The sequence below is a fragment of the Cervus elaphus genome, chromosome 4 (genome assembly GCF_910594005.1).
Source record: "Cervus elaphus chromosome 4, mCerEla1.1, whole genome shotgun sequence".
In the NCBI taxonomy this organism is placed as follows: Eukaryota; Metazoa; Chordata; class Mammalia; order Artiodactyla; family Cervidae; genus Cervus; species Cervus elaphus.
The window spans coordinates 67,006,073-67,032,455 of record NC_057818.1 but is presented as its reverse complement, the minus strand read 5'-3'; the positions used below and the strand labels follow the sequence as shown (position 1 = coordinate 67,032,455).

General features: G+C 57.4%; 1 protein-coding gene across 5 annotated transcripts; it reads left to right on the top strand.

Annotated features, from left to right (window-relative positions):
- Positions 1–18: 18 nt before the first annotated feature.
- PEG3 (paternally expressed 3) lies at positions 19–22,892 on the top strand. 5 transcript variants are annotated; one of them, XM_043900363.1, is made up of 12 exons: positions 19–227; positions 3,852–3,927; positions 6,819–6,894; positions 7,347–7,463; positions 8,628–9,103; positions 9,331–9,420; positions 10,130–10,276; positions 10,365–10,465; positions 12,472–12,574; positions 13,048–13,140; positions 13,356–15,694; positions 16,127–22,892. In XM_043900363.1, the coding sequence occupies exons 5-12, from the start codon at positions 8,713–8,715 to the stop codon at positions 19,382–19,384; spliced, it is 6,522 nt and encodes a 2,173-aa protein (XP_043756298.1). In that variant the 5' UTR covers positions 19–227; positions 3,852–3,927; positions 6,819–6,894; positions 7,347–7,463; positions 8,628–8,712; the 3' UTR covers positions 19,385–22,892. The 5 variants fall into 5 exon arrangements, with proteins under 5 accessions (XP_043756298.1, XP_043756297.1, XP_043756295.1 ...); XM_043900362.1 differs by having other exon boundaries at positions 16,019–22,892; XM_043900360.1 differs by having other exon boundaries at positions 13,356–16,828; positions 16,883–22,892.
- Positions 22,893–26,383: the final 3,491 nt, after the last annotated feature.

The window sequence follows — 26,383 nt, the reverse complement described above, 5'->3', positions numbered from 1 at the left end:
GGCCCCGCCTCTGCGGAGAACCAGACAAGGAGCCGCGGGCCCGGGGCTCGGTGCAGACGCTGGGAGCCGCGGGAGAAAGAGGTTGGAGCGGAGGATCGGACATGTCTACCCTTGGCTGCTGGCGCCACTGAGCGCCTGGAGCCTTGTGGGGGCACTAGACCTTGCACAGGCTGCGCTGTGGTCGAGCTGTCAGCCCGGGGCAGGGTGGTGCCTTGAGGTCCGGTGAGGTGAGTCCGGCTGCCCCGGCCCGCACCACTGCATCTGGATGGTGCGTCGGGATGGATGCCGCAGAGCCGGGACCCGGGTCAACGGGCGAGAGCTGCCGCGCTTGCCGCAGCCGCACCATGTTGCGCGGCCAGCCAGAGTCTGGGGTTGGGTCTCCCATGCCACCTGTCTTGAGCGTAGCGTGTACAGGGACGGCTGATCATCCTGGGCAGGGGGTGGGACTGCCACGGGCTCCGGGCTCCGCAGTCCGCTGGGGTGGGTGCTGGAGCAGTGGCGGCGGTCCCTGATGAGCAGGAGAAGTCACAGGGTGCCCCCGTCTTCCTCGGCTTGGCCTGGGGGCTGCAAAAGACACCCCATCCCCCGGGGTCCTAGACTAGCCAGGTCCCCTCCGGCCACCCCTGCATCCTTGCCGGTGTCTGGGGCGGGGCTTGCTTGCCGCAGTGGCGGCGGGAGGAGCTATAGGCGGGGCCGAGGATGGCGGTGCCTGCTGGGTGTGTTCTCAGGGCGGTGACGAGCTGCTGCCCACCCACCCTGGAGCTGTCTTTGAAGCAGCAGCGGAGATGGGCTGCAAGGACGCTGTTCTGATTGGCCGGGGCGGGGCCGAGGGCTGTCGTGACAGTGGGTCTCAGAAGAGACTGTCCAGTCAAACCCGCCGCCGCGGCGCCATCTTTGATGGGGGCGGCAGAGGCTTGGCCGGCGCGGTCCGGCTGGCCAGCCACGGGGGCGGGGCTGCGGGTCGTGGTGCCCGAGTCTGTGCTGTGATTGAGGGCTGAGGGGGTCCTCTGTCTCAACCCTTTTTTTCTGGTCTCGGGTCGGTCGTGGACATTTGCCGCGGACGCTTGCCGCAGATGCTTGCCGCGATGCGTCACCCCTGACCGGCTTGTGGTCTGGTGACGGGAGGGGGGCTTCTTTTTGATCAGCAGGGGCCACACTGTTGTCACTAAGGAGCTGTTGTCCTGAGGGACAGGGTCACGGGCTGTCCTTGTGCCCGCTGCCTCTCTTTGGCTGCTCTGGGGTTGCAGAGCATGACTCCTTTCTGGACTGCTTTTACCCTGGGATGTTTCTGGCTCCATGCTTTGGTTGGCCCTGTGGGGACTGGGCGGCGGGTACAGCCTAGACGCGTTGCACAGGTGCCCCGTTGGCTGGGCCGAGGGCATGGGGCCGCGGGCCGTCTGTGGGGACTGAGTGCTGCGGAGTGCTGTGAAGCCCTGCGCGCTGTGACTGTGTATATGGTGGCCGACAGGTGGCGCCGAGGCTCACTGCGCACGAACCATTGTGAATAACGGCGGAGCTGCAGGGGTCGGGCTGAGGGAGGGGCTGCGGAGCCCTGCCCTCCCCACTGCGGTTTGTTGACAGACAAGCTGAGGCTTATTGTCCAGGCGCTGCCTTAAGTAACAGCGAGGCGGGTCTCGGGGCAGGCAGAGGGAGAGGCTGTAGCAGCCTGCCCAACTCAGCGCTGTTTGTTGACTGACAGGTGGCGCCAAGTCTTGATGGCAAGAGAAGATGGCACCGCGCAGGTGCCATCCTGAATGACAGTGGGGCTGGCCGCAGGGGGCGGGCTGAGGGAGGGGCTGCAGAGCCCTGCCCACTCCGGTGCTGTTTGTTGACTGACAGGTGGCGGCCGAGGCTTACAGTTCCAGCGCCATCTTGAATGGCAGAGGGGCTGGTCTCAGGAGGCGGGTCGAAGGTGGGGCTCCAGAGCCCTGCCCACTCTAGCACTGTGGACTGACAGGTGGCGCCGAGACTTATTGCGCAGGCGCCATCTTGAATAGCAGCGGGGCTGGCCGCAGGGGCGGGCCGAGGGCGGGGCTTCAGAGCCCTGCCCACTCCAGCGCTGTTTGTTGATTGACAGGTGGCGGCCGAGGCTTACTGCGCAGGCGCCATCTTGAATGACGGTGGTTCTGCAGGGGCAGCCCGAGGGAGGGGCTGCAGACCCCTACCCACCTAGTGCTCCGCTGGCCGACAGGGGGCGCCGAGGCTTACTGCGCAGGCACCGGCTTGAATGACCGTGGGGCTGGCTTCAGGGGGTGGGCCGGGGGAGGGGCTGCAGACCCCTACCCACCTAGAGCTCTGCTGACCGACAGGTGGCGGTGAGGCTTACTGCGCAGGCGCCATCTTGAATGGCAGGGGGTGGGCTTTGCTTGCTGCGCATGCGCCGTCGTGAGTGCCAGCGGGGCTGGATTAGCGGGCCACCACCTCTGGTGTCCCGGGAGACCGAGCCCGCCCTGCAGTCTCTGCTGTGCGAGGCGCCAGGTGGACCGCTGCTTGCCTCTGCGCCACATCTCAGCGACCGCGCGATGGCGCTGTGTTCCCTGGAGGGGGTGGGGGCGGGGGCTGTGGGGCAGGGCTCAACTGTGCACATCCAGGGGTCACGTGGGAAACAGAATCTTAATAGACTTGGGGGAGGGTGGGTTCCTAAGTGAGAGAGTGGAGGAGGCTGTGCATATGAGATTTGAGGGTGGGAGGCTCTGAGGTTGGTAGGCGGTGACTTGAAGGAAAAAAACTCAAGCTCGTAGATGGCCTGGAGCATGTGCGGTGGTGGAAGGTTACGAGGGAGGCGTGGCGTGGGGCCTGGTGGGACGGAGGAGGGGCTGGCAGGTGGGCGGGATTGGGAGGCGGGGCGGGGCGGGGTGGCCCCAGCAGGGAGGGGTGGTGTGAGGGGGGCGTTGCCAAGTGTGTGGTGGGCGGGACCTAATTATACATCCGCTGACAGCTGATAGTGTTAATAAAAGCCAGAGGCACAGACCTGAAGGAGCTTCTACGGGCCTCTGATTGAACACATGCTCTGAGCCACAGTGGGATTTGAAACGTGTAGTGTCGTCCACAGGGATCTTGTTGATAACCTAAAATGTTGTGTAAGGTTAAGTAATGATGCCGTTATCTCATAGTAGTGATGATGACTATTATTAAGGTCCTAATATAAGCTAGTCTCTTCATGCTGCATAGGTCTGGACTTGCATCACTGGTTATCACATGGCAAAAATAGAATTTCAGCTCATCTTTCTAAGTGGTGTCTATATCATTGTTTCACAAGGTTTCCATAGAAAATATCTGTAGATGTACTGTTTTCCAAAATGACATTAGTTGATCTGTAATTGCCATGAACTCTGAGGTTGAGTTCTCTGCTTCATTTTTGTAAAATATGTAGAAAATTAGTAATGTGAGAACTAACAGAGATGCTGAAAGTAAGGTGCTAAGCACTATAGGAGGCACGTAATTAACAATAAATAGTACTATTTTCTTAGCCATTTTCTCCCTCTAGTTTCTACCTGCAGTGTGTGTACCTTGACTTTAAAAGGGTGGCCGGTGCAGCAGAGCTATTAAGTGGGAAATTGGGGTCTTGAATTTCTCAGCCCCAAGTCCTGTGTTTTTACTATTTTGCTCTGCTTATTAGAGAAGGTTCTGAGACACAGACTCAGAGTTGGCTGCACACCCATTGACATGACCTCACTGGGGGAAGGCTGTGATTACAGCCCGCAGTACAACGTACACCCCAGGGGGTGAGACTGATGACCTATCCACCCTGTGGGAGGTAGAGATGAAACTGTGTGGGGTCATTTCCAGCCTGGGAATTCCAGGATTTGGAGAATAAATTTGAGGTCTCATGTTTTCTTTTCCCTCCCCAGCTCTGCTCTCTTCTTCTCCGAGGTGATCGGCGGGAGGAAGAGGGACTTGGTCCAAACGCCAGGTGTCTGGGTCCAGGTGAGCTGAAGTCCCTTCTGACCACGTCACGCCATCCTGGGGATGAGCACGTGCTCCCTGAGCCTGACCCTTCCCTGCTGCACACGCGCTGCACCTGACCACAGGCACCGCTCGTGCTTGCTGAGAGTGTGCAGACTGTTCCGGTGGACCGTGTGTTCACCAGATTTTCCTTGGTCTCACGCCACCCTTTGGGGTGTCCAGGCTCTCTTCCCAACACTCAGCTACTCCTTCAGGCCTGCCCTTTCTTATTGGGTAGTTAAGGAAGCATGAGAAATTCATTGAGTCTTCTATCAGTCATGACCCTGAGTGGGAAAAGAAGTGATTCCTTGGAGCTCATAGTCTTTTGGGTAATGAAAGACATTGAAAAAAGTAAGGCTGTGTGCAGAGACAGGCAGGAGAACGGAGTGCATGAGAGAAGAGTGCGTGCCCTCTGCTGCCCCTGAGACGAAGGCAGTAACTTCTCAATTCTAGCCCCTCTGATGAGGTAGGGAGCAGGAGACAGGGGCTGGGCCTCAGAGCTCCGTGACGAGGCCCCAAAGTGAGCAAGTGGGACCGGGCTTGGAGACCACACGACGGAGCTGCTGGCACCCCTGGTGGGGTGTGGGGAGCCTGGGGCCCCAGGGGCCACGGACTGTCTGACTTCTCCTCCCATGGCCCAGCCACCAGTCCAGCCCCCAGTAGTCGAGTTCCTCCCCGTGCAGTTGAACAGTTGACCCACTGATCTTTTTGGAGGCCAAAGACCCCCCACCCCCACCCCTGACCTGTGGCAGGAACACGTGGTGAGCTCCGGCTTTGTTTCAGGTACATTAGTTGTGAGGCCGTGCTTTCGTTTTCTATGCATTTTTACGAAGTAGAAGTAAAGGACTGTAAGATATTGAAAGTGCGGCCCAAATACCCCACATGGACCAAGGGGCAGCGCTGCTGGCCTGCGGGCAGCCCTGCTGTGCCGTGGTGGGATGGCCCAGCTCAGCGCTGAGCTCCATCTGCACACAGTGCTCACAGCGCACATGCTTCACGCTCATTGTCCAGTGTGTTTGAGGACAGCTGAGCTGGAGCCCCGTAAACCCCTCTGCCTGGTTAGGTGGTGATACCTCGTCCTGACCGTCTGCCCTCGTTCATCTCCTGTCCACCCCACCCGCAGAGCTGATGCCCCCCTTGGCCCTACAAGCAGAGATGGCCTGAGTCCCAACTCTGTGTGACCCCACCCTCGCTCCCATCCTCTGAGTGTGGTCAGACCTTGACTTCTAAAATCCTGCTCTTGACCACTGCTCAACTCACTCTGGGATTCCTGCTCCAAAGAGAGTGTGGTGGGGGCCTGGCAACTAGGGCCGGTGAGAGCCCACCTCCAGGCCCGGAAACCACACTGGTTCCCTCGGGGCCAGAGTTCAGGGAGGCAGAGGGGACAGCAGATGGCGATGTCGGGGTCTAGGCGGGGGGCCCCAGCAGTGCTGTTCTGCCCTGAAGGGTGTGTGTGTGGGGGGGTGCTCCATGGAGCTCTGCAGGTGGGAGAGGGAGGGAGACACAGGAGGAGGGCTCCTGTGGGCACTGGCCAACAGAAAGGAGGGGAAAGCCCACAGCTGCTGAGCTTACTTCAGATTTACATTCAGGTTTTTTTCTGATTGTGAACTTCAAATAACATTCTAAATTGAAATGTATGATAAAGTGTCTTTTATTAATCATTTCCTTTTTCAGTTTTCCCCACTTTACTAACGGTCCTTATACAAGTTTTATTTATGTAGTTGTTTGGCCCACTGTGTGGCATGCAGGATCTGAGTTCCCTGACCAGGGATCAGACTTGTGCCCCCTTCAGTGGAAGCACAGAGTCTTAACTACTGGACCATCAGGGAAGTTCCCAGTTTATATGGAAGTTGGCTTCTACCTTGGTTTGTACGCACCTCCGTACGTTTAAGTACCTATGTAGCTTTTTTGATTTTAATAAGACTATGCCCAATTCATTAAGGCTTCAAACTCAGGCCACCAGAGTGAAGCGTAAGTGGGGTGTTAGGCAACATTTGGTTGGGGGTGGGGCGTGATGTGAAAGTTGGGACCTTGTGTCCATTACATTTATGTGGGTGTGTTTCTGTGTGTGGACATGATTTTGTGCAGCTCTTTAGCAACAGCCATAAGAATTTCAGTATAAACACGCCTCCATCTACAGCTTTGCTTTCTAAAACTGCATTTTATTCCATGTGGGGACATCTTCATCATTTTCTGTGTACATATAAATGAGTATGTTTGCAGTAAGAATGCCAGATATGCTATATACCATTTCATACCCTAGTATTTTCATTTAATGCTTTAAACAGTTTTTACATTAGTCATTTACATCAAGTGTGAATTGACTGTATCCATAGAAAGGATGACTGTGTGGCCTTTAGAAACAATGACGTAAATCTATATGTACTGATTGGAAAATCTATATGTACTGATCAAAAATTACTGCGTTTAAAAATACACACACACAGAGAGCCCCTGGTGTGATCTCATTTTGTTAGAAACGATGTAATATGTATAGAGACTATGAAAGATTTCCTGTAGGAACAAATGGGATCAAGGCGTGTGGCTTGCAGTTTCAAGGGGGTGTGGCTCAGCAGTCATAGCAGTGTGTGTTCGCTTCAGAAGGGAGTTTGGTCTGGAGTTCCGTGGCTCTCTCTTTGTCTTAGATTTCTTAAATTATTCAGGTTTCATAGCAGAAACAAAAGCTTTCTACCTCCTGTCTCTGGTTTGTTTATATGATGGGGGAGTGGGCCTTCTCTTGAAGACGATACCTAAAGGCCTTGCCCACAGCGTGGTCTCAGTCCACAGCCACATGGAGAATGAATTCTCTGACACTCTTGACACTTCTTCTGTGTTGATTTGTCCATGTATCTCTTTCTTTAAAATGTCTGCAGGTGCCTGGCATTTTGACTCTGTTCCTGTGGATAGCTACTTGTTCAGAAGTTCCGGAAGGGACCCTATTCCCACCAGGTGATTTACATACCCAGGGGTGTCCCGTGGCCTCTTGAGAGGTGGGGCCGTGGCCGTCTAGGGGAACAAGTTCTCTGAATCGGAGGCCATGGAGAGACCGGGGCTCACTGCCCTGTCCCCCCCCAGGCCCACGGGCTCTGAGGGCCCTGCTCTGGTCAGGCAGTCCCTCTTCGCCAGGCTCAGGGTCAGCTCACGGCAGCTCTCCAGAGCCTGGGGGCTTGCCCAGCAGGCTGTCACCTGGCACCCTGTCTGCTGTGGAGGAGAGGAGGGCAGGGCAGGCCGAGCGGGAGTGGCGGAGGCAAGGGTCTGCCCAGCTGGTGGGCAGGACGCTACAGAGAGAGTGGGGGTGTGTGCAGGGGCAGAGCAAGCCCACCACAGTGAGGCATTCACGCCCCAGTCAGGAAGGCTGCTGTAAGACTAAATAATTGAAACCCCTTTTGTTTTCTCTTTAGACATTAAAAACAATTTTTTTTAAACTTACTGGTTTTCCTTTTAAAACAAAAAAGAATTTTTGCTGCATGTGGTTTTGTCCTTCTCTGGAAGTAAAGTCAGAAGTACAAAACTGTCAGGTAAGTTACTGCACCCCGACCTGGACTTCTTTGCTGTGCCGCCCGCTTCCTGCTGCAGCGTGGCTGACCACTGAGGACAAGGCGGGGCCAGAGAGCTCGTGGGCCGCTGAGTGGCCCAGGTGAAGGGGGGTGAGGAGCCTTAGCTGATGACACCAGAGCGAGAGGAGGACGGGGAGTCAGCTTTTATACTCGGCCTGAGAAGTTCTCTTAGCAGGGTGTGGGCAGACCGTAGAATAGAGCCGCAGCGGCGGGAGGGTGAAGGGAGTAGCAAGCTGGTTTCTCTGGAGACCCCTGGATCTCAGACGAGGCTGGCCAGAGCAGGAGGTGGTGTGGGGCATACAGAACCCTGCTGGCCGCTTGGGCATGTCATCACCACTGATGTGAGTAGTAGATGTGGGGTTCCCACGGACTCAGCGGCGCTCCATCCGACCTTCTGCTGGCTCGCTGAGCTGGGCACCGGGGTCCGAGCTCCACGGAACGCCGGCGGGGCCGGTGTTGACCCCTGCCTTTCCCAGTGAGGGAAGCATCTGTCTCTGATCCCTTCACAGTGGGGCCCAGGCCAGTTGGCTCAGATATTTAAGACGAAATTCGAGGGGTGCCCGGAATACCAGTAGATCGCCCTCCTTTCGGGCTCCAGAGGCAGTGGTGCAAACAGGAGCCCAGGGCTGCCCTCGGTGCACGCCGTGGAGAAGGCATGCCTGCTGCCGCAGACACAGGGCAGCCAGCCGGCTGGTGCGGTGGGGACGCGGCTGGTGGGACAGAGGAGCTGAGCTGCCGATTTCAGGGGCCCTTAGCTTGGCCAGCACATGTTGCACATGCAGAGCACAGGCGCAGAGAAGTTGCCCAGAGTACCCGAAGCCCCGGGCCCACGCGGTCTCGTGTGTGTGCGGCTTTCCTGTGCTGTACACTGAGGCCGCGGGAGGCACGCGGGTCCGTGGCCCCGGGCCTGCCGAGAAGGGACAGACTGCAGGATGCGGGCCCCAAGGCCCAGGGTCGCAGAGGCAGTCAGGAGCAGGGCGCAGTCCTCCCACTGCAGGCGTGCTGCTTGCGACTGCTCGCATGTGTCTGTGTGTCGGGGGTGTGGTGCGGCGCCCGCCCTGGGCCTGTCCTCCCGCCGGGCGGGCCCCAACCCCTGGGACATGTGTGTCTCCTTACGATCCGCAGGTCCCTGAGCAGTGACTGCCCCTGCTGCTGCGTCTGCCCTGTTGGCGCATGTTGGGTTCCTCCAGTGAAACTTTTCCTTAGAGACATGCTGCCTCCCAAGTCCTTGTCCGCCACCAAACCCAAGAAGTCTTGGGCCCCAAACCAGTATGAGCTAGACAGTGACTTGTCTGAGCCGGACGCCGTCCCAGGAGAAGGCGCCACTGACTCTGAGTTCTTTCATCAGAGGTTTCGGAACTTCCTCTACGTGGAATTCCTTGGGCCTCGGAAGACCCTTCTCAAACTCCGAAACCTCTGCCTCGATTGGTTGCAGCCGGAGATTCGCACCAAGGAGGAGATTATCGAGGTCTTGGTCCTGGAGCAGTACCTGACCATCCTTCCGGAAAAGATCAAGCCTTGGGTGCAGGCAAGAAAGCCGGATAACTGCGAAGAGCTCGTTGCTCTGCTGGAAGATTACGAGGAGATGTACGAGCCGGAAGGTGAGCCAAGGGGAAGGCGGGGCCCCCGCTGCTCTGGCAGGATTCTTCTGGGGGGCCGGGGGTGGGGGGCTGGATGTGGCAACCCTGGCCTTTCTTGCCCGCAAGGGGCCGGGGGGGGGGGGGGGGGGGGGCGGTGGCGGTGGAGAGGGGCGTGGCGGGTGCCCTCAGGGGCTAAGCTAATGGGCAAGCGTGGCTGAGCCCCTGAGCCGTGTCTGGTGTCCCTTCAGACGACAACAGCAGCGACACCCACAGCGAAGGTGGAGTGAGCCGGAGGGCCGCGGAGTCCCCGCCGCCGCGCCCCGCCCTCCCCTGCAGCGGTGAGTAGCCGCCCACCGCCGTGGGGTCTGCGCACAGCCCTTTGCTGGGGCCCTGCTGCTGCTGCTCGGGGATCTGGGGCGGGGGATTCTGGGATGGCGGAATGAGACGTTTTCATCAGGGCAGACACATCCATGGAGTGAAATACAACTTTTTATTGTTCAATGATGAGGGAAAACATTTAAAATTTTGAAGCTATTTGGAATTTGCAGTAGGTTGTTTCAGGTTGTGCCCACAGCCTCCGGGAGGCGAAGTTCATCGCCACTTTGCCTGCACAGCTGTTCGTTTGTTCAGGGTTCTCCAGACAACTTTCTGAAGCAGCGGTGCTCTGGGGATGGTGCTCTCTCTCTCTATAGTCAAGTGGGGAGCACGTTAAGCCGGGCTGGGGTTGGCTAGGCCATGGAGGGTTGGCAGATGGCCCTCCTGAAGGCGGAGACCGCAGGAGCCGGGACACCGGGAGAGCCTGAAGCGGGAGCGGGCCCCCTGAGAGGGCATCGGCCCCTCTGAGAGGGCATCGGCCTGACCGAGGCCAGGCCAGCCCGCGCGAAGCCCCGGAAGTGGGTCCAGGCCGCAGCAGCAGGTCCAGTCCCTGGTGTCGGGGACAACTGCCCCTCGGTATGGGCCCCAGCTCCCAGGGGAGAGCAGGCATAGCGTTCGGGTGTGGAGGGGTGTGCAGAGCACGCGGTCAGCTCCGCATGTCTGCATCCGCAGGTGACCGGGACCGGGACCAGGACTGGGACCAGGACTGGGAGCGAGACCGGGAGCGAGGCCGGGCGCGGGAGCGGGAGCGCCGCCGCGGCCGGAACCGGGACATGGAGTCACGGGACCGCTGGCCGTCCGTCCGGAGCCCCAGGAGCAGTACGTGTCCCTGCGACCCCCCCCCGCCGCCCCACTCGCCGTCTGGCCTACTGCGCCACATCCGTTCACGCCACCTCTCCCTTCCCAGGGTTTCACCAGCGGGACCTCACCCTTCCTCTGGCGGAGAGAGCCAAGGAGAGAGAGCACAGACGCAGGGACTCCCTGCTGGATTTGGACGCCAGATCCGAGGTGCGCCCAGGTTTCCTCTCGTTCTGGGAGGGCCGTCTTCACTCCGTGTTGGAGGTGCCTTTCTTTCTCGGGAGGCTGAGTTATCTGCCACCTAGAAGCCCACCAGGGTTGGGGAGAGAGCCCAGGGGTGACCAGTGGCCGCAGTGACTGTCGCCTGCTTTCCAGCTCATTCACGGGGTCAGCACTCATGTCCCCTGGCGGTCGGCTGTCCCATGCACAGAGCAGAGGGAGAGGGCGCTCAGGTCCCGGAGCCGAAAAGAGCTGAGTCTGCAGCCTGGCTCTACCACCTGCCAGCCCGCTAGCTGCACCAAGCCTCAGTTTCCTCATCTGTGAAATGGGTGTGACGACAGCCTCAGCAGGGCTGTTGTGAGGGGTGCACAGTGCGTGGCCTGGTGGGCACGCTGTCACTTCCAGCCCCTGTGCACTAGGGACAGGGGCACAGGCAAGGAGGGGCTCGAGAAAGATGGCCACATGCGACGTGGCCATGTGGAGGAGGGCACCCGTGCAGCCGCGTGAGAGAGTGGACCCTGCTTAGGGCTGCCCACTGGTCGGGCCAGCTCAAGTCAGAGCAGCGTGCTCTTTCCTGGGAACAGTGTAGTCCAGAAGGTAATGCATGTTGTGTCATTCAGATTCGACCGACAGGAAGGTGTGGGAGGTGCCACTTCCTTCTGCCGTTGCCTCTTGGGGTCTGTTAGCACCAGGGGTGGTGCCCTGTGGCACCCTCGGCCCCCCAGTTCTTGACCTCATCTGCTCTCTGCCGGCCCTGAGCTAGGAGCTCCGGTTTGTTTCCGCCTGTCCCGTGGCAGACACACCTGTGCTCCGCCCACCCCACGGAGTCTCCTGCGCTGTGATAACTCGGGGAGGCCTTAGCAGGGGGCGCTGTCAGCCCTGAGTGCCCCTGGACTCCACAGCCCTGCCCTGGCGAGGGGTCCGTTTCTGAAGCCCTGCTTCGTTTTGCCAGGGGTTTCGTTTCTAGTTGCTGAGCTCCGGCACTTGTGTGAAGGCGGTTTTCTTCCCCTTCAGCCCCAGCGCCTGTGCTTGTTGGTTCTCCCCGGGGGAGCGGCACCTACCTGTGCCCGCGGCGCTTGTTCTCTCTGCTGCACTTGCACGTGGCTGTCGTGTCCCGTGCCACTGCCAGAACCATGGCAGATTTAATGTCAAACATCTTTACACGACAGTTCAGTAGTGACAACACTTGTTTTCTTTACATAATTTTTTTCGTTTTACTTTTGGGCCCAGCCACATGGCGTGTGGGGTCTCAGTTCCCTGACGAGGGACTGAGCCCACGCGCCCTGCAGTGGAAGCCCAGGGTCTTAAGTGCTGGCCCTCCAGGGGAGGCCCACCGAGTCTTCCTGCACACTTAGCCCCACGTGCAGCAGACCACGTGGCGGGACATGCACACCTACTGTTAGCCCCTCAGTACTTCGCCCCAGGTCAGCGGCCCACGTGACAGGACCCTTACGGCGTGAGGGGGGCAGGTGGACACCCTCCTCTCCATTTCACAGATGAGGTCGCTGAGGTTCGGGAGGACTTCTGTTCCCAGCTTGCTCGGTCGTGAAGGTGCTTGAGCTCCTCTGACCCTGGCGTTCCTCTGGCTCCGTGCCCCTCCTGGGGCCTCAGCAGCGCTCCCGGCCCCACCCACACCTGCGGGTCTTGCTCACCCCCCAGCCCACCCTGAGCTGTCCCCCTGCCATGCCCGCTTAGCGCCGACTCTCTGCACCCCACTTTGTTGTTTACTGTTCTCTGATTGTTTCTCTCCAACCAAATGATAAGCTGCATGAGGGCAAGGAATATGTGCCCTCCGTCTTTGGGAGCTTCCTCAGAGTGTAGCGCCAAGGTAGGTACGACGTAGGTCCCTAGTAGAGCCTGACCAGACCACTCGGAACCCCCGGCGCTGTGAGCACTTGCTGCACACTGTGTGTGTGTGTGTGGCTCCCGCGCCACCGGCGCGGTCCTGGCCGCGGGCGCCTGGGCAGACCCCACTAAGGACACGTCTGCTGTTGCAGGAGGCGGTGTTGTACCAGGACATGGTGGCCCTCACTGAGGATCACAAGCCCCAGAACCCGATTCAGGACAACATGGAGAACTACCGGAAGCTGCTCTCACTGGGTGAGCGCTGAAAGGGTGATCCCGTGGCTCCTGGCAGAGCAGGAGCGGGAGGGAGTGGCCCTGTGGCCTGCTCCGACGGGGCTGTGCCCACACGACTCTCACCCTGGAGTGCCGCCCTGCGGCTCCAGTCTGCGTTGAGGCAGGTCCGCAGTCCTGGGTGGCTTCCCCAGGGGACACGTGGTTGGGTCTGAGGTGGCAGTGGGCCCATGAGGGGTCGTGTGGGCCGTGTCAGGTGGGGAAGCCTGTGGAGCCAGAGAGCCAGCAAGGACTCCCTGGGTTTAGGGGTGCTCGGAGGCCTCTGCGCAATCTTGTCAGCAGAGTCTGGGGAATTAACCAAGAAGAGATGGGCAAGGGGCTAAGGAATGGACAGTGAGGAAAGGTGAGACACAGGCCATCCAGGGCACGCTCAGCACCCGAGAGAAAGCCCGTCGTCTGCAGTGACACGGCTCATGCTGTGTTCTTCCTGCGGACAGGGGTTCAGCTTGCCGAGGACGACGGCCACTCACACATGACCCAAGGCCACTCGTCGAGGTCAAAGAGAAGTGCCTACCCGAGCACCAGTAGAGGTGAGCATGAGGCCCCGCGGCAGGAGCGGGTGCCAGGTGCACGCACAGACACGGCGGTGTACACGCACTGCCACGCGGGGCGGGGGGGGGGCGGCGTGCACAGACACAGCACACACAGTCACACGGGTGTGCACACAGGCATATGGCGGCGTGCAGTGACACTTGGGGGCACGCAGTCGGGGCCCCGGAGAGTGCTCACACGGGGCTGCTTCCAGGTCTGAAGACAGCGCCCGAGACCAGGAAGTCATCCCACCGGCGGGGCATCTGTGAGGCCGAGTCCTCCCACGGGGTGATCATGGAGAAGTTCATCAAGGACGTGGCGCGCAGCTCCAGGTCCGGGCGGGCACGGGAGCCGAATGAGCGGCCGCACCGGCTCTCCCGGAGGCCGGGCGGCGACTGGAAGGAAGCGTCCTTCAGCAGGAGGGAGGCGGGAGCCTCAGAGGGGGGCGCCTTTGGGGGAGGAGGCTTCAGCTGTAGCTCAGACCTGGTTTCCAAAAGGCGCGCTCTGGAGAGAAAAAGGCGCTACCACTTCGACGCGGAGGGGCAGGGCCCAGTGCACGATCCCAGGGGCGGGGCGAGGAAGCGGCCCTTCGAAAGCGGCGGTGAGGCCCGCAAGGCTGCCAGGGCAGTGGGCGGCAGCAACCTGGGCGCGCCGCCCGTGGCCCTGTCGCAGCCACCGGACTTGGGGGCCATGCCCTACGTGTGCGATGAGTGCGGGAGGTCCTTCGCGGTCATCTCTGAGTTTGTGGATCACCAGATCGTGCACACCCGAGAGAGCCTGTACGAGTACGGGGAGTCCTTCGTCCACAGCGCAGCCGTCAGCGAGGCCCAGAGCCGGCCCGCGGGCGCCCGGCGCCCCGAGGGCGCGCAGGCCGCAGGCGCCACCGGCCCGGCCGAGCGTCGGCGGGGCCCCGCCCGAGAGCACCTGGGGGGCAGCGGGGGCGAGGAGCAGCACGAGCCCCACCTGCCCAGCCCCACCGTCAGTCAGCTTCAGAAGATGTACGGCAAAGACAAGTTCTACGAGTGCAAGGTGTGCAAGGAGACCTTCCTGCACAGCTCGGCCCTGATCGAGCACCAGAAGATCCACAGCCGTGAGGAGAGGGAGAGGGAGCGGGAGCGGGAGCGCAGTACGGGCGCGGTGAGGCGCACCCCCATGCTCGGCGAGCTGCAGAGGGCCTGCGGGAAGGAGAAGCGCTATGAGTGCAAGGTCTGCGGGGAGACCTTCCACCACAGCGCGGCCCTGCGGGAGCACCAGAAGATCCACAGCCGCGGGAGCCCGTCCGACGGCAGGGCCAGAGCCTTCGAGGAGACCTTCATTCCTGGCCAGTCCCTGAAGAGGCGCCAGAAAACCTATTCCAAGGAGAAGCTCTACGACTTCAGAGAGGGCGGGGATGCCTTTGGGCGGAGCTCAGACTTCATGGAGCACCAGAAAATTCATTCTCGGAAGAGCTGCTTCGACAGCCGAGGGTACGAGAAGCCGCTGCTCCACAGCATGTCCATGCCTGGGTCTCAGAAGAGTCACACGATCACCAGGCCACCTGAGGACGAGGACGACGACGACGAGAAGGCATTCACCATCAGCAGCAACCCCGAAGACAGCCAGGAGGCCCGGGCCTATGAGAGGAGTGCCTACGAGAGGGCCATCTTCCACAGCCTGGCCGCCTTCCGGCCTCCCCGTGGCCTCAGGGAGGACGGGGAGCCCTCCACATACCTCTCAGGCCTTCGTGACCCGCCTCAGAAGACCCCGGCCTGGGAGAGCCCTTACGCCGGAGGCAGACACAGCTTCTTCAGGAGCTCGGTCTTCTACCGTGCGTCGCGCCCCGCCCCTCTGGACCACCTTGCTGGGGAAGGCCCCAGCGGGTGGAAGAGAGACGGTGAAGCCTCCGGCTCCAGCTCAGACGGCCGCCAGCACCAGAAGGCACGCTCCAAGAAGAAGAACATCGAGCGCAAGAATTATGACACCTCCATGATGCACACGCTGCGTTTTGGTGAGCCTCAAACGTTTCGCCCGAGAGAGAGATTTTACGAATGTCAAGAGTGTGGAGAGTTCTTTGTCCGTAGCTCTGAGCTGGCTGAACACCAGAAGATCCACAGCAGAAAGAAGCTCCCCGGAAATAAAAACTACCTACGGTCTGTCCTTCGCAGCCTGACCTCCACTGACCCTCAGACCAGCTACCAAGGCCAGTCACTGCAGATGAGTTATGTCCAGGAAGCAGCTCAGACCAGTTATGCTGGACTAGGAGCTCAGACCAGTTACACCGAAGAACCAGCTCAGACCAGTTACACCGAAGAACCAGCTCAGACCAGTTACACCGAAGAACCAGCTCAGACCAGTTACACTGAGGCACCAGCTGAGGCCAGTTATACTGAGGAACCAGCTCAGACCAGTTGTATTGAGGAACCAGCTCAGACCAGTTACACTGACCCAGCAGCTCAGACCAGTTACACCGAAGAACCAGCTCAGACCAGTTACACCAAAGAACCAGCTCAGACCAGTTACACTGAGGCACCAGCTGAGGCCAGTTATACTGAGGAACCAGCTCAGACCAGTTGTATTGAGGAACCAGCTCAGGCCAGTTACACTGACCCAGCAGCTGAGACCAGTTACACTGAAGAACCAGCTGAGGCCAGTTATACTAAGGAACCAGCTCAAACCAGTTGTATTGAGGAACCAGCTCAGACCAGTTACACTGACCCAGCAGCTGAGACCAGTTATACCGAGGAACCAGCTGAGGCCAGTTGCACTGAGGAACCAGCTCAGACCAGTTGCACTGCGGAACCAGCTCAGACCAGTTGCACTGAGGAACCAGCTCAGACCAGTTACACTGACCCAGCAGCTGAGACCAGCTACACCGAAGAACCAGCTCAGACCAATGACGCCGAGGAACCAGCTCAGACCAGTTGTACTGAGGAACCAGCTCAGACTAGTTATGCTGACCCAGCAGCTGAGACCAGCTATACCGAAGAACCAGCTCAGACCAATGACGCCGAGGAACCAGCTCAGACCAGTTGTACTGAGGAACCAGCTCAGACCAGTTGCACTGCGGAACCAGCTCAGACCAGTTGCACTGAGGAACCAGCTCAGACCAGTTACACTGACCCAGCAGCTGAGACCAGCTACACCGAAGAACCAGCTCAGACCAATGACGCCGAGGAACCAGCTCAGACCAGTTGTACTGAGGAACCAGCTCAGACTAGTTATGCTGACCCAGCAGCTGAGACCAGCTATACCGAAGAACCAGCTCAGACCAGTTATATTGAGGAACTAGCTCAGACCAGTTACACTGAGGAACCAGCCCAGACCAGTTACACTGAGGAACCAGCTGAGGCCAGTTATACCGAGAAACCAGCTCAGACCAGTTACGCCGAGGAACCAGCTCAGACCAGTTACGCCGAGGAACCGGCTCAGACCAGTTACGCCGAGGAACCGGCTCAGACCAGTTACGCCGAGGAACCGGCTCAGACCAGTTACGCCGAGGAACCGGCTCAGACCAGTTACATTGAGGAACTGGCTCAGACCAGTTATACCGAGGAACCGGCTCAGGCCAGTTATATTGAGGAACCAGCTCAGGCCAGTTATACTGAGGAACCAGCTGAGGCCAGTTATACTGAGAAACCAGCTCAGGCCAGTTATGCCGAGGAACCAGCTCAGGCCAGTTATGCCGAGGAACCAGCTCAGGCCAGTTATATTGAGGAACCAGCTCAGGCCAGTTACGCCGAGGAACCAGCTCAGACTAGTTACGCCGAGGAACCAGCTCAGACCAGTTATATTGAGGAACCAGCTCAGGCCAGTTACGCCGAGGAACCAGCTCAGACCAGTTACGCCGAGGAACCAGCTCAGACCAGTTACGCCGAGGAACCAGCTCAGACCAGTTACGCCGAGGAACCAGCTCAGACCAGTTACATTGAGGAACCAGCTCAGATCAGTTACATTGAGGAACCAGCTCAGACCAGTTACATTGAGGAACTAGTTCAGACCAGTTATACCGAGGAACCAGCTCAGACCAGTTATGCCGAGGAACCAGCTCAGACCAGATACGCCGAGGAACCGGCTCAGACCAGATACGCTGAGGAACCGGCTCAGGCCAGTTATGCCGAGGAACCGGCTCAGGCCAGATATGCTGAGGAGCCGGCTCAGGCCAGATATGCTGAGGAACCACCAGCTGAGACTAGTTATGCTGAACTAGTAGCTCAGATCAGTTATGCTGAACTAGCGGCTCCAACTAGTTATGCTGAACTAGCAGCTGAGACCAGTTACTTTGAGCCACCAGCTCAGGCTAGTTATACAGAACCAGCTGAGACCAGTTACGCTGACCCAGCCGCTCAGGTCAGCTTTGAGGAACCACCAGCTGAGGCTACTTATGCTGATCTATCAGCTGAGATCAGTTATGCTGAACTAGCAACTGAGACTAGTTATGCTGAGCTAGCAGCTCAGATAAGCTATGATGAACCACCAACTGAGACTAGTTATGCTGAGCTAGGAGCTCAGATCAGTTATTCTGAGCCAGCAGATCAGACTAGTTATGCTGAGCTTACAGCTCAGACCAGTTACTCTGAACCACCAGCTCAGACCAGCTATGCTGAGCTAACAAGTGAGGCCAGTTACTGCGAGCCGCCAGTTCTCAATGAATGTAAGGAGTGTGGGGAATGCTTTGCCACCGTTGAAGAGCTTGCCAGACATCAGAAGATCTATGCCCGAGAGAATTTCCATGACGGGAAGCTGTTTGGAGAGCCTGTGATGCCGGACCTGGGCCTGGACGGGCCCGAGGGTGAAGAGGAAGAGACGGAGGAGCAGGACGAGCAGGAGGAGCAGGAGGAGCAGGACGAGCCCGAGGAGCCCGAAGACTCCATCTACGGCTGTAAGGACTGTGGGCTGGGCTTCGCGGACCGCGCGGACCTCCGCGACCACCAGAAGGTCCACCGCCGGGAGCCCCTGGTGGAGAGCCGTGAGTACACGCGCCCCGCGGTGCACGCGCCTCCTGTCAGCGAGTACCAGAAAGATTGCCTCGGGGAGCAGCTCTACGAGTGCCCGGCCTGCGGGGAGTCGTTCGTGCACAGCTCCTTCCTCTTCGAGCACCAGAAGGTCCACGAGCAGGACCAGTTCTACGGCCACAGGCGGTACGAGCCCTTCATGCAGCCGCTGATCGCCGCCCCGCGGCGGCCCCAGGCCCCGCCGAAGAGCGTCCCCTTCGGGGCGGCCCTGCAGTGCCAGGTGTGCGGGCAGGACTTCATCCACGCCTCCGTCCTCAGCGAGCACGTGCGGGGCCACGCCGGCGAGGGGCTGCCGGATCAGGGCCAGGGGGGCGCGGGCGCGGCGGGGCCCGGCCCGGCGCCCACGGAGCCACAGCAGGGCCCGGGCGAGGAGCCGCGCTACGAGTGTGAGACCTGCGGCGAGTCCTTCCCCAGCCAGGCCGACCTCCAGGAGCACATGCGGGTGCACGAGAAGAGCGAGCCCTACGCCTACGGGGCCGCCTTCGTGCACACGTCCTTCCTCACGGAGCCACCCAGGAGGGACTGGCCCTTCTACGAGTGCAAGGACTGCGGCAAGTCCTTCATCCACAGCACCATCCTCGCCAAGCACCAGAGGCTGCACCTGCAGGAGGACGGCGCGGCCGCCGCCGCCGCCGCCGCCCAGGGCGCCGAGGCCAACGTCCTCGTCCCCCGCGAGGTCCTGCGCCTCCAGGGCTCCAACGTGGGGGCCGCCGAGCCCGAGGCGGAGGCGGCGGAGCCCGAGGTGGAGGCGGCCGAGCCCGAGGCGGAGGCGGCCGAGCCCGAGGCGGAGGCCGAGGGCCCGGAGTGGGAGGCCGCGGAGCCGAGCGGCGAGGCGGAGCAGCCCCACGCCGAGGCGGAGCAGCCCGACATGGATGCCGACGAGCCGGACGGCGCAGGCATCGAGGACCCGGAGGAGCGCGCCGAAGAGCCCGAGGGTGACGCCGACGAGCCGGACGGCGCGGGCATCGAGGACCCCGAAGAGGAGGGCGAGGAGCAGGAGATCCAGGTGGAGGAGCCCTACTACGACTGCGGCGAGTGCGGCGAGACCTTCCCGTCAGGCGCCGCCTACGCCGAGCATCTGACGGCGCACGCCAGCCTCATCATCCTGGAGCCCGCCGGCCTCTACGGCGAGGGCGCCGGCGGCCCCGAGGGCGGCCGGCCCGACGACGAGCTCTTCAAGTGCGACGTGTGCGGGCAGCTCTTCAGCGACCGCCTGTCCCTGGCCAGGCACCAGAACACCCACACCGGCTGAGGCCCGGGGGCCCCCGGGACCCGACCCTCCTCACCCACACACACCAGACCCACCGCGACAGCCCGGACTGCACCCACCCGACCTGGACTTCAGACCCTCGGCTCGGCGGGCCGGGGCCTCCACTGGGACCCGGCCCCCTTCACCCACGCACAACCGGACCCCCGAGCCGGCCTGCACTGCACCCTCCGGCCTGGATTCACACTCTCGGCCCCCAGGTGCAGACGCCGGCGGCTCCCGTGTCCAGCACAGCAGGTACATGCGGGACAGCAGGGCACCTACCCGCCCTCCGTGGGGCCTCCGCGGCTGCAGAGAGCACCCATCTGTGACCGCCCGGGACCTCCGCCACCGCCTCCCGCGATGTACCCAGAACACAGCACAGCGAACTGGACTGAGTGTGACCCTCACCGGCGGTTCACCTGCAGCCGCACCTCACCTGGTACTCTGGTTTTGCTGTTTTATTTTTTTTGGAGGAGGAAGAGAGCAACAAAGTACAATATATTTGTAAGCATTTTAGAGCTTTAGAAAGATTTACTGTGCGCTGTTTGAACCCTATCCGTATCTTTTTGACTGACTTACTGTGTGGTTCCTTATTCTTTACATAGCCCCCTCACGGTGTAGGCATGAAAGGCAGCGCGCCTTGCCCGCTTTGCTGTGTGAAGGGAAGCCTCTCTGCTCCCTTTTCAGCCGCCTCGTCTACACCGACACTTTTGAAACCTCGTGCTGTGTAAGCCTTTATCATGTGGATTGGCCTTTTGTAACCTCATTGGTTGGTTGCCACCTTGTAACCTTGCAGTGGTTCTCATGCAAAAAACACTACAAGTTTTTGTTATTTTTATTTTTTTAACCCACCTTGATGTCTCTTCGATAGTGAATTTTACAAAAGCCGAAGCTTTTCCCTGTGAGTCTTACATCCTTGCCTTTAAAGAGTGGGTTGTAACCATCACTAGATCACGTGTGCCTAATGAAGGTTGAGAACCACCGGGGGGAGGGGGGCTCTCCTGTTGTAAATACGGATGAGGGGCTACTTCTTCATTACTTCCCTTTGCGCGCTTCCTGCCTTAAGTGACAAGTAGCAACGTGGCTTGGCCCTTCCGTGCCGCCACATGGCAAGTTTGCACCCTGGGCGCCCAGGAGCTAGTATCCTTAGAGCTTTCCAGCCTGAGACTTAATCCTTCTCTCCACCTGTCTGACCCTCAGCCAACCCCGTATCTAACTTGCATTTAAAAAAAAAAAAATCTTTCTTTACAGCCAACTCAAGCTCAACATGGACTCAGGTTCCCCGGCAGCCTTAATTTGTTTCGTTGCCATCTGTCCCCCCCTCTCAGGAAGCGCCCTCCTGACAAGCACCCCCGCTGTCCTCAGAGCGGCCCCGGTTTCCCGTGTCCTCGTCCCAAGCTGACCTCACCGCTCTGGGGTCTCTTGCGTCCTGTTCTGTGCCCTCCCTCTGCTTCCCCGCCCCCTCTTTGCATAATGACTATTAAGAAATTTCTTGGCTTTGAGTTGGCTGGCAAAAAAATTTAAAAAATTTTTTTAAAAACTTTAAAAAAAAAAGAGGATCTTGTAGATGCAGTGAGCAGAAGCTAAGAGCAGACCATCTGGGAGAGCAGAGCGAGGAGGCCTGCTCTGGAGTTGCGTCCGGACCCCCCTCTCCTAGGTCCCTGCCACGAGGGCTGGGGAGAGCGTGTCAGAGCTGGAGGGAACGCCAAAGTTGGGGAGAGCCAAAGCAGGGGGTCCTGATGCCTCACACAGACCTGGGAGGGTGGTGTCAGATGGAAGGAACATCGGAAGCAGGGACTGGAAGGCCCGATGGGGGGTGAATGAATGAGCAGGGTGTCCTGGCAGTTAGGAGAAGGGCCACTTGGTGGCCTGAGGGCAGCTGCATCACGAGACACAGCACTGGAATGGACGCCCCAGCGCCCCGAGGGGCCGCGAGGCCAACATCGGGGGGGCCCGGGCTGAGAGCCAGCCCGGGCGGCGTGGGGGTGAACCTGGCGCTCATCGCTGTCGGCGGCACCAACTGGCAGAGTGTTTTCAGAGAGCCGCCTGCCGGTGTCCGTTCCAGCCGTCCTTCGGTCAGTGAGAGAACAGGAACAACTGACAAATGCCAAAAATAGGAGCAAGGTGAAGGGCATGTGTCCGCGGAGTCTGAATGCAGCTGTCTAGAAATGATAATCATGGAGAGTTATGTAGTGACGTGGAGATATATTTACGGAATACCAAGTGGAAAAAGCAGGACACAGAATTATATTTATACTACAATTATAGCTGTTTAAAAATGTATGCTTATAGTCAAAAGCTGTGGTGGTGGTGCTGTTGTAGGCTTATAGTTGAGCATTATTTTCTTAAATTCCTTGATTGTTCTTTATGATAGTGTTAATCAAAAGTTTATAATCACGTTTCCATTGTGAACATAATTTGAGATCATTATTCAGGCACTTGGAGAATACAGAAAAGTGGAGGGAAAAAAAAAAAATCCATATACCCACCATCCAAAGATGACAGATCTACGCCTCACTATATTGTTTATCCTTGTTTCTGTGCACAGGCTTAAAACTGTGTCCCAAACGTGTACTCAGATTAAGTGTTACCTTTGTGGAATTACGGTTACACGCTTTCATCTTAATGTTTTCAGATGGCCCTTAAAATAGTTTCCTGATAACAAAGTTTATTATGCTTGCTTCAATTAGCAAGCATAATACACACCCAGAGGAATAATTGAAAAATGCAAAATAAATTAGAAAAGAACAAAAAAGTCGCCCATATTCCCAACACCCAACAACTACTGTTAACATCTTGATCTGTTTCCTCCATCTCGTATCAGTGCACAAGCTTGTGATTTATGACCGTGGTGATTATGTGTGCATAAAGTCTACAATGAAGAAAAAATTACAGAAAATAATTAAAGTAGTGTTGTCATTGTGGGATTATGGTTAACTATCTTGTCTCAAATTTCTTGAATGATCTTTGGTGTTTTGAGTATTAAATCTTATGTATGTTTTTCCATTAAAACTCTTAATACATACTCATGGCATATTTTGGGGGAGATTTAGTAAAGCAAAAGAAATTCACGTATATTCCCGACACCCAACAATCATTGCTGTTAAACCTTGATCTGTGCACAGTCTGAGGACGGGGGTGTCTGAGGTGAGAATGCAGAGGGCGGAAGAGGAGAGGAAACACGGGAAGCAGTGAGGAAACGGTTGTGTGGTCTTTGCGGCGTGAGGCTGTGGGGCTCGCTTTCCTGGAAGGCTTGTTTCCTTGTCCCGGTCACCGACCTTTCATCACGGGCACCTCCGTGGTAACCGCATTGTCTGCCTGTGGTAGAAAGCTGGCAGTTACAGAAGTGTGGAAGAGAGGCGTGCCCCTGTCGCCATCACCCAAAGACGACGGTTAACATCTTGACGTGTTTTCTTCATCTTGTTTCTGTGCACAGGTTTTTGGTTTGTTAGTATGGTTGTGGCCGTTCTATCTGTAATCGTGTCACCAATAAAAATAAAGTTAAAAGTAAGATAGCTCTCAGCCTCTTCTTTTGTCCATTTGAAGTGTTTGGGGTGGTTAGCAAAATCCAAGCACTTAGTGTCCCCTTAGGCCCTACAAATCTCATGCCTTTTTTAATTATTGTGTATTTCAAGAGCTCACTTCTAAGGGATCTCTCAGTACTACACAAAGCCACATTTGTAACTGCACTAATAAAATTAAAAGATACATCTCAATAATGTTTTTAAACTTGACATTAAACGTTAAGTAAGTTTCACTTACTTTGAGTCTGCATTTAAAATTTTAATCTCATCTAAATAGAATACTCCCTCAAACACAAACAAGAATGATCCCCCGTAACATAAAAAATGTTTAAATACTGTGATTTGGAATCTCTTTGTATTCAGTCGTGTCCGACTGTGACCCCAGGGACTATAGCCCACCAGGCTCCTGTGTCCACGGAGTTCTTCAGGCAAGAATACTGGGGTGGGTTGCCACTTCCTCCTCCGGGGGATCTTCCCAACCCGAGTCTCCTGCATTGTAGGCAGATTCTTTACGGTCTGAGCCACCAGAAGGCCTGTCACATGACATGTGGGTCCCTAACTCCCCTGAAGCTGAATGGTTCTGTCTGGAGGTGCCTGACCAGCTCTCGAGTGACAGCTTCAATAATCCTCCCCTGCGTCCGAGATCATCAGAGCGAGGGGTCGGTTCTCTTTTAAGGCTGACTTCGTGCAGGGTCCGTCACTGAAGGATGTCCTGTAGGAAGGGAAAAGGTGAGGGTCACTGGGGCCTGCCTGGCCAGCGCTGGCCCTCTCGGACAGCTCCCCAGTGCCCCACCACACTCTCATTCCCCGGGTCAGACCCTCCCCGGCCTCAGCTGACTGCCCCTGGGTCGCCGTGGTCCCGTCAGACCCAGACCAGGGCTTGGCCCGGCGCTCACACCAGCGTGGCTGGGCGTGCAGATGGACACGGCCACGTGCGCCAGGGACGCTGGGCGCCCAGCGCCTGGGGATCCTGGCGACACTGTCACCTGGGGCTCCCTCGGAACCCCTCTCCCACGAGCTGACTTTGTCACCGGCCCCGAGTCCTTTCCCCTCCCTGGGAATTGCCGAGTCTGGTGAGAAGGCTCAATTCCCGGCCCCTCCCCGTCCCTGTCCCCAGGGCTGAGCCTGGAGCCGCTCAGGCCCCTTGAACACAGAGTCCTCCCAAGGTCAGCGCTGACCAGGCATCAATGCCTCCCATTCATCCTCTGAGCACTCTGTCCCTGCAGGCTTCTCCTCCCCTGCTCTACTTGGCCAAAGTTGGCCATTTGTAGCCCCAAAGAGCCCTAATGGAGACAGAGTGTGGGCTGGACATGATAAACCCTGAGGGCAACTGGGATACTCTGAAAAACTCAGGGTCAGGCCCCGGGATGGGGAGGGGGGCCCAGAAGACAGGCCACGCGGCAGTAAGATCTCTGCATACCGCCCGGACGTCAGTCCTCCGGCTCCTCTGGTTGGGTGGGGACGTGGGGAATAGGGGAGGGCTTGACAGCAACTGTCACAACCCCCGAGACTGTGAAGGGTGTCCGGGTGAGAGCCGCAGGTGGGCTTCTGTTGATGCACGCCGCGATGCTGCGGGTCTCCCTCTGACTGTGCTTGGCCACGTCCAGAGCCCCGCCCTGTTTCCCGCGAGAAAAGCTCAGGCAGCCCCGGAGAAATGGAATCCTGGCAATCGGAATGGTGGTGTCTAGGAGACTTGGAAACACAGGGACCCCTCTGAAGCTCCAAGCCCTTGAAAACACTCCTCACCCACCACCTCCCTCTCACACAAGGGGAAGCAGGGGGCGCTGCCCGTGGGAGCGGCAGCTTTCGGAATGCTCTCTGATGTCCTTTGGGGTGAGCTGAACCCCCGTACTGAAAAGGAGGAAGCATACACAGACGCAGAGAACACGCCTACGGTTGCAGGGGGAAAGGATGGAGGGGGGTGGTTAGGGAGCTTGGGATGGACGTGTGCACACACGACTATATCCAAAATGCAGAACCAACAAGGACCCATGAGAGCACAGAGGACTCTGCCCAGGGGTAGGCGGCAGCCTGGACGGGAGGGGCGTTTGGGGGAGAGTGGGCACATGTAAATATCTGTGGCTGAGTCCCTTGGCTGTTCTGAAACTGTCACAACTACACCCCGATACAAAATAAGTTTAAAAAAAGACGAGGAAGTACGGCTGGTGTAGTCAGATCCTGGAGCGGGGGCAGGGCAGTTCTGACAGCCTCATGGATGTGATGGCCCCTCAAAGGACCCACTGCAGTGAAAAGCTCCTGAACCACAACTAGAGGGCTGTCCCTGCTCTCCGCCACTGAGAGCCGCAGCAAAAACCCAGCGCAGCCAAAAAATGAATTAATTTAAAATATGCCAGTAGCCTGGTGTTCACCTTTAATTTTAAAAAGCTTTATCTATTTGAGGTTTACAATGTGATGTGTTGATTCCATATACATTGTGTAATAATTATTACAATCAAAATAAATAACATATCCATCACCTCACATGGTTATGTTTGGGGGGCAAGAAGAGAGATCTACTCTTTTAGCAACTTTCAAGTATATAACACAGTATTATTAACTAAAGTCACCAAGCTGTACATTAGAACTCTAGAATGTATTCATCCAGTGTAACTAAAACTTTATACCTTTTGGGCAACACCCCTTCATTTCCCACACTTCCCAGACACTGGCAACCACTATTCTAAGAGTTTGACTTTCTTCAATTCCACATGTAAGTGAGATCATGCAGTGTTTATCCCACGTTTTCCATGGGAGCTGTATCAATTTGTATTTCCTCTGAAAGTATGTGAGTTCTCTTTTCTCCACATCCTTAACAACCCTAGTTATCTTTTGTCTTTTTTGATAATAGCCATCCTAACAGGCATGCGGTGCTGTCTCTCGTGACTGTTTTTGGCCACAAGGCAGGTGGGATCTTAGCTTCCCAGCCAGGGCTTAACCTGTGCCGGGAAGCTCAGAGTCTTTAAACATCGGGCTGCCAGGAATGGCCCTCTTATTATTTTGATTTGCATTTCCCTCAAATACAGACTTAAATTGAAGAAAGTAGGGAAAACCACTCGACCATCCAGGTGTGACTAAATCAAATCCCTTATGATTATACAGTGGAAGTGAGAAATAGATTCCAGGGGTTAGATCTGAGAGAGTGCCTGAAGAACTATGGATGGAGGTTTGTGACGTTGTACAGAAGACAGGGATCAAGACCATTCCCAAGAAAAAGAAATGCAAAATGGTTGTCTGACGAGGCCTTACAAATAGCTGTGAAAAGAAGAGCAGTGAAAAGCAAAGGAGAAAAGGAAAGATATACCCATTTGAATGCAGAGAATATGAACGGAAGAATAGCAAGGAGAGATAAGAAAGCCTTCCTCAGTGATCAGTGCAAAGAAATAGAGGAAAACAACAGAATGGGAAAGACTAGAGATCTCTTCAAGAAAACTAGAGATAGCAAGGGAACATTTCATGCAAAGATGGGCTCAATAAAGGA